The sequence below is a fragment of the Mastomys coucha genome, unplaced genomic scaffold, assembly GCF_008632895.1.
Source record: "Mastomys coucha isolate ucsf_1 unplaced genomic scaffold, UCSF_Mcou_1 pScaffold6, whole genome shotgun sequence".
In the NCBI taxonomy this organism is placed as follows: domain Eukaryota; kingdom Metazoa; phylum Chordata; class Mammalia; order Rodentia; family Muridae; genus Mastomys; species Mastomys coucha.
In genome coordinates this window covers 9148528-9160981 of record NW_022196912.1, presented here as the reverse complement: position 1 = coordinate 9160981, position 12454 = coordinate 9148528, and the positions used below count along the sequence as shown (strand labels likewise).

The 12454-nt window shown below is 39.5% G+C and overlaps 1 protein-coding gene and 1 long non-coding RNA gene across 2 annotated transcripts in view; one reads left to right on the top strand and one right to left on the bottom strand.

Moving 5' to 3' along the window:
• The window catches only part of Thada (THADA armadillo repeat containing), a 289337-nt gene that overhangs the window by 125848 nt on the left and 151035 nt on the right, over nucleotides 1-12454 (bottom strand). The window contains exon 29 of the mRNA XM_031355527.1: nucleotides 1814-1982. Within this exon, the coding sequence (XP_031211387.1) occupies nucleotides 1814-1982 (169 nt within the window). The remainder of the gene's footprint in view (nucleotides 1-1813; nucleotides 1983-12454) is intronic.
• LOC116079686 lies at nucleotides 11140-12167 on the top strand. The gene is made up of 3 exons (XR_004114119.1): nucleotides 11140-11277; nucleotides 11636-11796; nucleotides 12031-12167. It is a non-coding gene; the product is annotated as an uncharacterized LOC116079686 (long non-coding RNA).

Here is a 12454-nt window from a genome sequence, read left to right as displayed (position 1 = left end):
TGGAGGTAAAATCCTTTGGTGATGTGAGGGTCATTGAAATACAGCCTTATTACAATGAAAAAAAAAACCAAAAAACAAAAAACCAAAAAACCCTGTAAAAAGCACACAACACAGAGCAAATGAGACCCCGGTGTGTGTGTGTGTGTGTGTGTGTGTGTGTGTGTGTGTGTGTGTGATCTTTTTAGGAGGCCCACGGGATCAAGCTATTTTAAAATGACTCTAAGATGGTAGTTTACTTTACCTTTCCTTTATTATGTGCAGGTGAGCTTATTGGGTCTACAAGGCTTGTGAGGATGTCTTCCCAGTGATAAAGGAGTATGTGCTTTGGATTCCTATGTCCTGATATTATCTCATTCTTACTGTCTAAGTAAATACTGAAAGGTATTAATTTAAAGTGTGTAAAGTGCTGAGAACTACTGAGGTGGAGTTTCAGTCTGACCCAGAAGTTACTGTTCCCAGGCATATTGGCTTCCCTTCCACCTTACTCTATGATGTTCTCTCTGCCTAAGAGACTCCTTCCCCATGCCTGATTAACTACTTTCAGCCTCTGCTTAACTGCTACCTGCTCTGCGGTGTTTGCCCTGATTTCTCCACCTTAAACTGGATGGCCCTACCATGTGTTACCCATCACCTAGCATGCTCCACTGGGACTGTCTACTTTCTGTTCTTGACGTTCTTGTGCTTTCTATCCAGACCAGGAAAGGATTTTATCTCCATCGTAGCTAAGCTGAGAGTTGACTTAATGTTCTGACCATGACACAATAGTATATTAGTAGGCATTCAGTAAATCTTTACCGAATGTATAAACAACCAAGTCATGAAGACAAAACCACAGATCTACCTTACATTTCACCTACAGGCATACGTTTGCATTATAGGTCAGGGTGCATATCTGATGTAGAACCATGAGTCCATCTCTGGAATTGCATACTGTGAACCATTTCATACAGTCCCTAGTGTCAGTAGTGTAGACTTCGGGTTTACAGTAGGTCCTGGGATCTCAAGGCCAACTCTCATTCTGCTTCTAATCTAGCATCATGACATGAAGTCTAAATCAGTCCCTATCCATCCAAGATTAGCATCCACACAGCCATGTGATCAGCAGATTTTACCAGTACTACCCATTACCAGGTTAGGTTTTTTAATAGGACAGTTCCAATTAGTTCTCATTCATTTGTTGTACTTAAGTAAAACGAACAATAAAATCCTGTATTTATTTAAAACAAAAGCTAACAAGATGGCTTGGTCTTCCATTGCTTTGATAAAACACTATGACCAAGGCAATGACTAGAAGAGTTTATGTGACCTCATGGTTCTAGAGGGTTAAGAGTCCTTGATGGCAAAACAAAGGCATCAGAAGGCAGAACAGGAAGCTGATGGTTTATATCTTGAACCACAAGTGGGAAGCAGAGAGGGTGAACTGGAAATGGCATGAGTCAACCTTCCCAAACAGTGCCACCAACTGAGGACCAGGCATTCTAATACCCAAGACTCTGGGTGACATTTCTCATTCAAATTGTCACAGTCTTGAGTAAGAAATGGCCAGAATGTTCTATAGGAATTGCTTGAAGAAAAAGCATGTTGCAGAATTTAATGCACAGGATAATCTGCCAAATCAGTGTATACTGGTTCATACTTGAGGTGCACAAAGTAATATTTGAGAGGTATCTGGTCATTAAGAAGTAGAAATAAGTAAATTAAACAGATAAACTTAAAAGCCTATGTGTCAAGTCTTCACATGCTAAGAATACATAAGAACCAGAAGTTCATCTTATGGTGCTCTGTGGAAGTCACACAAAGTCACTGTACTTACTTGCAAAAGTGTTCCATGAATATGGTTTTGTCGGAAATACTGGTCAGTGCTTTTGGGGAGTGAGTCCAGCAGAGCTTGGAGGGTACTTGGTATTTGGTCTATCATAATGAAAGGGACCAAGGCACGAGCTGCCATTTCACGGGAGCGGTAAACAGGTGAGCGACCACACCTGGGTAGAAATAAGACACAGTATCATTCAATGCTTGTTTGCACATCTGTACCTTGTATATGTTTATTAATAGGACCAATACCTCATTTGAAATGATTGTTCATATATTTTTCTTTATTCAGATGATGTTTTTCTTTGTATTTGTATAAGTTTCATAGTTTGCATTGCTTTTGCTAAAAATAACACTAGCAAATATAATTCTATCACAGGGAAAAAAAGATAACAGGTGAGAGCAAAATGGCTTGCTCCTTAATGATGAACAAATATTAACAAGATACCTATGAAGAACAGAAAGTGCTGTCTTAAGTGCATGAACAGCAAGAGTAGCTGGTTGGAAAGATGAGATGCACATTAGAACAAGGAGCAAAACCAAGGCAGTGCAGAGAGAACGGTAACCAAGTGATCTTGGTGCTGTGGATACAAGAGCAGGTGTCAGGAAAGCTTGGTTCTAGTTGGTGCCCTCGCCAAGAAAAGTAGTAGTACACAAAGCAAGGGCTCAGAGACATGGGGGTGTTTCTGGATGATTCAAGTACTGACAGTAAGGCTCAAGAACTGATAGGTTGATGGGAGGCCACACTGAGGAGCACCACAAATGGCAGGCAACATGGTACAATGTTACTATTAAGAAGGCAAGACATGAACCCCAAGGCTCCACCCACATCCTCACTATTGGGCTGACTCAGGCAGAGAGTGGGAATTAAGCAAGGGACAGCCAGCAACAAGTGGCATTTTGTGATTGTGATACTTTGCAGAACACTGGGAAGGCAGGCAGCTAAGGCTTCCTAACATTGTAGCTCCTGTAACATGACATGAATGAGTTTCCCCAAAAGAAGAATGGAAGGAAAATGTGCAGTATTTATGTCCGAAAAGCTCTTGGAACAGTGCACTTTCATTATTCAGAATTACTTCTTCAATAATGAAGAGATACATGGCTTTTAAATGCTAATCCTGATTCCTTGCTCGTACAAAGGTTATACAAAATATAATCTTCATATTTCATCTGAAATTTCATTTAAATCATTTCATCACTTTTTTGCAAGTGAAAAACATTTGAAACTAAAGTTTTGAGACTCCAATCAAATGTTTTAGACAGCTGGGAAGAAGATTTTCTCTGTAATACTGAAATACACTTTCCCTTAGTAATAACTCTTTCTCAACTTGAGAAGAATGCTTTATACGAATGTCCACACAAAGACAATGGACACCTCGGACCTAGAGATTTAAGAAAAATATCAGTCTTACCCAAAATAAAAATAAAGTGCGCTAAATATCTAAAGATTTAGCATGGACTATCTCCCAGCCATTCAGTGAACTGCAGTTTGCTCTGGTGTCTCCTACAACAACTGGAAAAGCATTTCCAGCTCTGCCTTGGAGGCTCACAGGCTGGAATGAGTGCTGCGGAGGAGCTGAGGATGCAGATTCTGCAGCCTGAGAGGACTGAGCTGCACAGTCCTCTCAGAGGCAAAGCTCTTCCCAGCTGCCCTGTTCTATCTATAGGACGAAGTACAGGCGCCCACAAACTCTCTGGTGGCTCTGGCACATTGCACCTGGTCTCAGGGTGTCTCCCTTCCTTGCAGGTAGTAGACAGGTGTGGAAGTCAGCTAAACAGGCTGGCTCTCCATTGGTGTTATACTGCCAAGAGTTCGAGTTCTCAAAGTGACTTAAAACACTTGTAACTTGCATCATCAATCTGGGAGAGTGGACTGTGCTTACAGCCAATGACTTTCCAGGTCATAGAGGACTATGAGATGAGGAATGATCAGAGGGCAGACCAGAAAGGAGATAATGGCTAGACTGTTAAAACAAAAATAAAGGTTAAAAAAGAAAAAAATATTGGACCAAACTCAATAAAAATAAATGCAATCCCTCCTCCCCCCAAAAGAAAAGAACCTACAGAAAGGTACTAAGAGTTTGCCATCTTCTTTTTATCCTTGGCATGTATCTGGGAGAAGATGTAGAAAGAATTATGTTTATTTATTTTTTTTTTTAAAAAAAGATTTCAAATATTCCTAATAGTTTCCTATTGGTAAATCAATATCCAAAGTACTCTAAAACTATACTGGCTAGAGAAATCATGGATGCCTAATAAACTTTTTTTGACCAACCTAACTTTTTGAGTGCCTATTATAAATATCTGAAAAGATATGATTAGATTAAGTACAAAAGTGATTTTGGTTTTATAGTGTTAAAATTTGCTTTGTGATAGATCCAAATGCATTCTTTTAAAGAATTATTTTTTTATTGTTTTTCTAAATTATGTATGTCTGTATACATGAATGCAGAGATCAGAGGAATGGATCCCTTAGAGCTGGCTCACAGCCATCTGATATGAGTTCTGGGAATCAAAGTCTGGGCCTCTAAAGGATCACTACATACTTGCAACCCCTGGCCCACTGCTCTAGACCCCAAGGAATACATTTTTAATAACTGTGGATAAATTTTACAACATCTTAATACATATTTCTTGCTTTTGAAAACTAATGCCTCATTAATTTATATTTGCTTTATGTTTATTTTATATTATAGAAAAGATGTTAGACAAAGAACAGATTGGAGTGATTTTATTAGAATTCAAAATGAGTTTACCATTTTTGAAAATGAGCAGTAGAGATAACTCTTAATGAGAACACGGTGAGTGATGGTTCTAGAAGTTTTGCAAAGGAATGGATAACCTTATAGGTAAGGAACAGGCACAACTTCCCTTCGAGAGTTTATGGTGACCAGCTGACTACAATCATGGCCGCTGAGCCACAACCACATGAGAAGTTGCCAAATAACTCAACATGGCCATCCAGTGTTTGTCTGGTATTTGGTGCACATTAGAAAGGTGAGCTCTCAGTAAGTGAATGTCCCCTGCCCTCATAATGCTGTCATTTTGTGTAAAACAGTGAGTCTGTGATGAAAAGTGGATTGTATATGATAACTAGTGTCACTGTATATGGTAATTCAGCTCTGTGATTGCACAAAGCTGTTCCAAAGCACTTCCCCAAGCAGAGCATGTAGAGAAACAGTCATGATCACTGAGGGGTAGTCTGTTGCCAGGCTAACCAAAACAGCACTCTGCACGCCAGTGAAACCCTTACGTCTGAGAAGTGTGTCAGTAAGCAGAGATGTACCGGAAACTGCAACTAAGGGCCCAATTCTTCTCCAAAACCCTGACCATGTATCCCACAACCAATGTTTCAAAGTCAAATAAATTGGCAAAACTGGCAAAAAAGTTTTGCCTCATCTGTGGTAGTCACCTGGCTTCTTGCCAACCAATTACCACTTCTTCCAGGATCCTTCTGACAGGATCTTCCAGGATATTTTTGTACTTCCACATCCAGCAGGCTAGAGAAAAGTACTCTCCAGTAGCTCAGCAAATCCTAAAGCCAAAATGTTTAAGCTACTGGATAAACAAACTTATTAGCAAAATTGTGTTGATCATAATAGTTCCTATTTTGATTATCCAGCCTAATTATGACTTAAAACTCAGTCTGAAACTAAAATTTCTTTTGCACCAAATAATAAAATTAATTTACATAACCTGTGCATTGAGCATTCTACATGACAGCTTAAATATTTTTAAATGTAAACAGCTTGATTAACTTCCCTTATGACAAGAATTTGTTATGTTTCTGAAAAATTCCAACACTCTTGTCTTATTTCATTGCTTAATCTCATAACAATATTGATGCTGATAATAAAACTTTATGCCTAGAACTAACCTCACTCAACTTTGCTATAGTCAGAGCAGTTCTCTTGGGCTTGGGCCTCTGTCAGACTTGAAAACAAATGACCAGTGTTTTCTACACAGAAAAGCCCTTCATTAACTCTATTGGAGCCCTGTCATTAAAGCACCCCTCACTCCTCCCAAGGCCACAACAACCTCAGGACCTCTAAATCATCTGGCTTCTCTAAAATCTGGTTAATTATTTTGCCTTACAGAAAGCTAAATGAATGTCTCACAATACCAACTAAACGCTACTGCTGAAAGAAAGTGGAGCATTTCTTTAATGATCATTGCCCTGCAGAGACTGCAGTTTACTTCTGCTAAAGTTAATTAATGCCCCTAAATAACCTTCCTTTTATTTCCTAGCAACAATTCAAACTAAAATCATGAAGAATCTATAAAAAACAAAAAGCACATGGAGATGCCTGAAGAGTTCCAAAAAGTTGCACTATTTTGGCCTAGAAAAATGGTACAACACAGGAAAGGATATCGAGATGTTAGCAACAGACTCATCTCCAAGGAAATTAATTAAACTGAATCATATTCCAACAGACCTGTAGTACTACTGCTAAGGGACTACCAGCCCTTTATAAGCACCCCCAGGAAAAGCTTTACATTGATTTTGTTTGCCCCAAAACCCGTACATAGACTATAGTATTACAACAGTCGAAAAGTACATCCTTTGGTACAATTAGACTTTTTCTTGCTGCAGTTTAATTTTGTTTTTCTGGTTCTAGATGCAGGAAAATAAATTAAATTAATTTATGCCACCCCCAGCATCCAGAATATACTTAAAAGAAAACAAACAACACAATAAAAATGGAGTCAAAACTCTGAACAGACACTTCAGGAAGAGTAAGTGAGCACATGTGAAGATGCTCAACATGTTGAGTTACGTGGGAAATTTCAAGGACATTATATGTGTGCATAAATATGTGTTTGTATAACCCAATATCATATATGGTAAGTAAACATCAGTGAAGGTAGTATCAGTTATTAATATATTTTATAAGAATGATATACCACTATACACTCCAGTTCAATCAATTCATAAAAGCAGCTTTAATGCAGTATTATTTATTTGCTAGCTTTTCTCTTTATCATTCAAAAATCAATAAAATTAGCATAGAGTGTCTGAGCCATTTTTCAATTCTGCCAAGGAGATAACCTTTACCCCAGATTAAAAATAAAGTAGTAAGTATGAAAGCCAACACTGTGTGACTTTGGTACAAAAGCCTAATAAATGTAACATTTCAAAAGAAAAACAAGCTGGACCACTTTCACTCACTTTCGTGATCTCCTCAATACATTTCTATGGCTTTGGCTACATTTGCTAGTGGAATTTGACATCACTAGTTTACAACCTGCAGCACCAGTTTGTACAAGGCACAGAAATGCTCGCTCCTCACTCCTTCATATACTTTAAAGCACTTCATTTACTTTCCCAATAGTTATCATGACAAAACTATCAGTCAAAAAGAAAGCAAAGGAATCTACTTTTCTTTTTTCTTAATTTAAAGAAGTCTCTAATGTTTTCTAGCCTCCTCTTAGAAAAATACTAAATTTAAATATGGAAAAGATACTGCTAAAATCTCAGTGACCATTTGGTTACCTTCAAATGATGATAGGGACTAGGGACGAGAGTAAAAGACCAATATATGGAGGATACAAGAACTATCTTTTTGTATAGTTTAAAAGACAAGGGTCCCGCAAGGTGGTGGTGGCACATGCTTTTAATCCCAGCACTTGGGAGGCAGAGGCAGGCAGATTTCTGAGTTCGAGGCCAGCCTAGTCTACAGAGTGAGTTCTAGGACAGCCAGGGCTATACAGAGAAACCCTGTCTCGAAAAACCAAAAAACCAAAACAAAAAAGACAAAGGTTCCACTAGGCCAGCCAAGGCTACTTACTCAAAGTAAGACCCTGACTCAAAGGGAAAAAGGTTTTCAAGGTTAAAAAGAGCAAGGGTCTCATAATTTAGAATGAGTATATTTTCCACCCCGTCCCTTCCTCCCATTCTAAACTTCATTACTGTAGGTTTATCACCAGATAACATGTTTACAGGAGTTTAGATTTTTTTGTCTGACAAACAGCGCTTTTGTCCTCAGAAGCCCCATGCACTTGTGTTGCTGGGAGGGTGAGTTCAATCAGTTTGCAGTTCTCTTACTAACAAAGGAAAGTTACTGTCAGGGTCGAACCTAACAAGATAACATAAGATCAGATTCGAATTTTTTTAATAGTAAGGAAATGTGTTTGGTGACTTAACAGTTGCCAGGTCCCACATGACATGGTGGCATGTCACTGCCCTATTCCCTAATCAGTAAAGGACACTGCTCGTCCAACCTTGAGGACAGAGTGCTCTCTCACTTGGCTATCTGTAGGACAGTGGCTATCATGGCTTAAACAATCCTTTTAAAGAAAGAACAGTCTCTTCCAATCTCAAACTTCTTAATATATCCAAGGCAGAAGTTCTCAACCTGTGGGTCAGGACCCCTTTGGTGAACCTCTATCTTCAAAAATATCTACATTATGATTCATAATGGTATAAAAATTATAGTTATGAAATAGCAATGAAAATAATTTTATGGTCTGGGAAAGTCACCACAACAAGGGGAACTGTACTAAAAGGTTGAATAAAGCATTATGAAGGTTGAGAACCCCTGATTTAATGTGATAGCAGCAAAATGTTCCCCTCACTCCTTGGGTTACTTAAAATGTTAAATATCCATAGTTCTAGAGTTCTTAAAAGGGTAAATGATTTCTTATATGCAACAGTAGTCACATTCATATTAAGGCAGACCATGCAGCCCTATTACATTCCATTTCCTACTATAAGTACTAGAACTCTCCAGAAGCGGGCACTATTTATTTGTTAAGGTTAAATACCCAAAATATAAAATTCATCAGTATAGCTATCTCACTATGTAGCCCTACCTAGCCTAGAATTTAGTATGTAGATCAGGCTGGTATCAAACTCAAAGATCCATCTACCTTTGACTCTCAAGGGCTGAGAGACAAGGCAGATGTCCCCACACCCAGCCCAGCCATTTTTAAATGTGTAGATCAATGTTGTCAAGACTTTCCAGATAGTTTATTTTTGATTCAACTGGCCCCTGGCCTCAATGTCTGAATATCCAATGTATCACTGCTTGATATTAATGGCTTCAGATATAAATGCCATTCTGTTTCCAGGCAACTTCTTGGCTAAGTATTCCCAACCAGAGCACACAAGTCTGTCACTCGAGTTGAGGAACTAACTGTTCAAACCAAGCATTTGTCCCATTCTTTCCAGATGGAAGATAGAAACTTTGATCTTCTCTTCCTTGCCATTAAGCCTTTCTGAAAAGAAGGAACCCACTATTCCCTGACCTTTGGGAGTTTTACAAACTTCAGACTGCAATTCAGAGCACAGACAAGAAACTGTCCAAGAAAAACATGCCCCAAATGAACAGGATATAAACAAAGCTGTAAGGAGGTAATTAATGGCAGGGACTCCTTCACTTACATCTCTGATAACAATCTAGCATTTTATCAGCAAGGTCTTTTATCTGCAAAGATTCAGTGTGTTCTGCTGCCTGGAACTATTTGGGGAGGACAAAGACAAGCTTTCATCTTGAAAAGGAAATAGAACTATTTCTCTGAATGGTAAGGAAGAGTCAAAGCTGTAAAAAGGCCTCTAGTGATTTCTCTGACACGAGAGAAGTAAATGAAAAATAGATGTTACTCAAAGCATGGGAGCCAATTCTGGTGGGGAAAAGGCATGGTGGTCCTCTAGCAGACCTACAAGTTTGAGAATGATAACACACATTCTTTCCCCACAAGCTGCATCATCTGCCAATGTCTTCTAATTGTCTTCTTGTTAAAACCTAAGATGTAAACTGACTCCCACTTACTGACTTAAGGGGTACTAGGTGTACTAGGTGTAGTCTGCCTCTCACTGTTTGAGAAGGGATCATAACTACATAATAAATGAACTTGGGTCTGTCTGTTAAGCCCTCAAGGCTCAGCTCAAGATAAAGGTGGCATCTAAGAGTATTAGGTGTGGACAGTGGGCAACGTTTAAGACCATAACTTCCCATAGGTTTCCACTCCCCTCAGAGTGAGCTGGTTCTTGCTAGGGTCTGCAGCAGCTTAGTAGCACTCAAGATAGAGTCACTCCTAAGGGAAATGGGGTGGTTACAGGAATAGCAGCTAGTAACAGAGTGTTCTCTTACTGCTTTCCACACTCAGTTCACTCCATGGACTGGTTGTGTGTGGGGGAACTCTTACTTAGAATTCAGGAATATTTGTCTCAGGTTGAGTCAGGGTAGTCACCCATTCTAGAATGCACAGCCTGGTGCTTCCAAATCAGAGCACAATTGCCCAAGAACACTAGCTACCTTTGTCAGGCTGTAGTGCCATCCTATGGAGTCCTCTAGGTTCATAGCCAGGGTCTTGTGACATCAATGCTTTAGAAAAGAAAGGCATGAAGAGGCTGTTCCATGGGCTGGTTTACAATGCAGAATTCTATCAAGTCGTGGTATTCTAAAGCTACTACTTTAGGGACATGCTCAGCCAGACAGCAGAATGCAATTCCTCTTCCCCCCCACCCCACCCCCAGGTCTCACCATGTAGCCTGGCTGGCCTTACAGAGCTCCATCTGCCTCTTTCCCAGGTACTGGGTTAAAGGTGTGCATCATCACATCCACCAAGAATTCCATTTCTTTAAAAGTTTCTCTTAATTAGAAAATTAATTAGTGTACTTGATAATTATGGGTTATAATTAGTATTAAATTAGATTTTGCATGTTTATTATTTTGTCCACATTCAAATGAAACTATACCTCAAATTCCGGTTTTGTAGGAAATAATGACTCTTATAGGGGAAAAAAATGAATGAACAGTCCAGTAAGAAACAAGCCAACACCCACAAAGACAGCTCAAGGGACTCTCTTACTGTTTTGAAAATATTTCCTGCCTACTATTTGTAAATTATTTTCTTCTCTGTGTGACACATCTTTTACTAACAACTCAGCTTTTTCTTGGCTACCTGGCTATATTTCCATAGTTTGTACCAGAGCAGATGGCCTTTCTAGTACAGCTGCAGTGATCAAAACTGAGTAGGCCTGCTTACCTGGCAGTGCCTTCTAGACACAATATCTCTTAGCAACTGATGCTGTCAATGTTGTGGGAATAAACATGATATGCTACCCACCCCCAGGGCACTAAACTATGGTTTTGTGATTATTCAGACTAAATTGAATTCAGCCAGTGAAAGACAGAAGTGGGACTCAGTACACAGAAACAGAAAACTGACAAGAAAAGGGGATTCTAACCCATTTATAACAACCAGATGCTACTGTTAAGGTCCCTCAGGATGATTACACAAGGTCCCTAGGTGCACCTTGGAGCAAAGAAACCCATTTAGACACCTTATCCAGCCATACTGGCCTTTTCTTGGTCAGGTTTAGAACCATCAGATAAGAAGATAGGAGGCAACAAAAACATTGGGATATGACCTGACAACCACATGACTCTGTTGTAAGACAGTGAAGGAAAGGTGAAGAAATCAGCATGTATGAATCTTTCGGAAAATGCAAATCCTCAGGTAAATGGCCTTCCTCCACTCTTAGCAACCCAAAGTCTAAAACTATGTAAGTTTTAACAGTGGAAACTCAGTATAACACACAATAGAGTCAGAGGGAAAACCTACTTATTTTTGAAAGCATGAATAAATAGCAGTCCACAAATAATCTAATGAGATTATGTATCTCAGCTCCAAGCCACACTTGTTCTTTACCAAGATGACTGTAAGTGTATGATGACCCTGAGCTCCTGTAGCAAGGAAAACTTCTTTTGTAAGAAAGTCTCAGTATTTCTCAAGAATCTCAGGGCTTGAGCAGAGCCAATGTTATTTAGCAACCCCTTACAAGCAGATGGATTTAAGTGCATTTTTTTTCCTTTAGTGCTGATTTCAGATTGGAAAACAAGAGCACTGCCAATGTCATGCCCCAAAGGAGAAACATCCAAAAAACCCAACAAGGCGAGCCCAACACTTGTTAGATAAAACTGGAGACACAAGGAGAACTTGCTTGTTGTGTTCCACAGATAAAGCATCAGAAAATAGGTAGGTGGGAGAGCCTGTTGTTGAGTGAGGATCTAGGAATCCCAAGGCAAATGTGCTCTGGAGCCAATACCTGGACTCAAAGCCAAGTCTAGCTCCCACTGGCAATATGACCTAGGGTGTATTTCCACGCTCCTCCTTTGAGATGACAGTAAGAGCAACAGCAAACTCATACTGTTGTCTGGGTCCTGTAAAAGTTCCATAGACATCTGCTAAGGACTATTTTCCACTAATTAGGATGGGGCAATCTGAACAGAAAGAGACGGAAACACCACAGCTGACAGGAGCCCTGTCCAAGTCTCCATCCTATTTTGGTGCCTCAGTGTTATCTGCACATTTCTGTTGAGTGAACAAATAAAGGAACTAGTACCCGACTCTTAAACAGTCTGTAGATGCATTCATTAGACTTATTTTCTCCAGGGCCTGTCATAAAGTGCTGCTACTTGCTACTGCAAACTAGTATTAATCAGTAATGAAAAAGAACAAATAATTTCACACTTACTGCAAGGCTTTCAAGGGCCAGGAATTTGTTTTAGAGCAATGCTCCTGTTAAGCGAACAAGTGTGAAGACAGCCAGATCCACCTGTGGAGAAGGTGGATTGTAGCAGCAGATACTGGACTTGATCCTAAAGGAGGGCTGCTCAGTGAGCAGAGACAACTC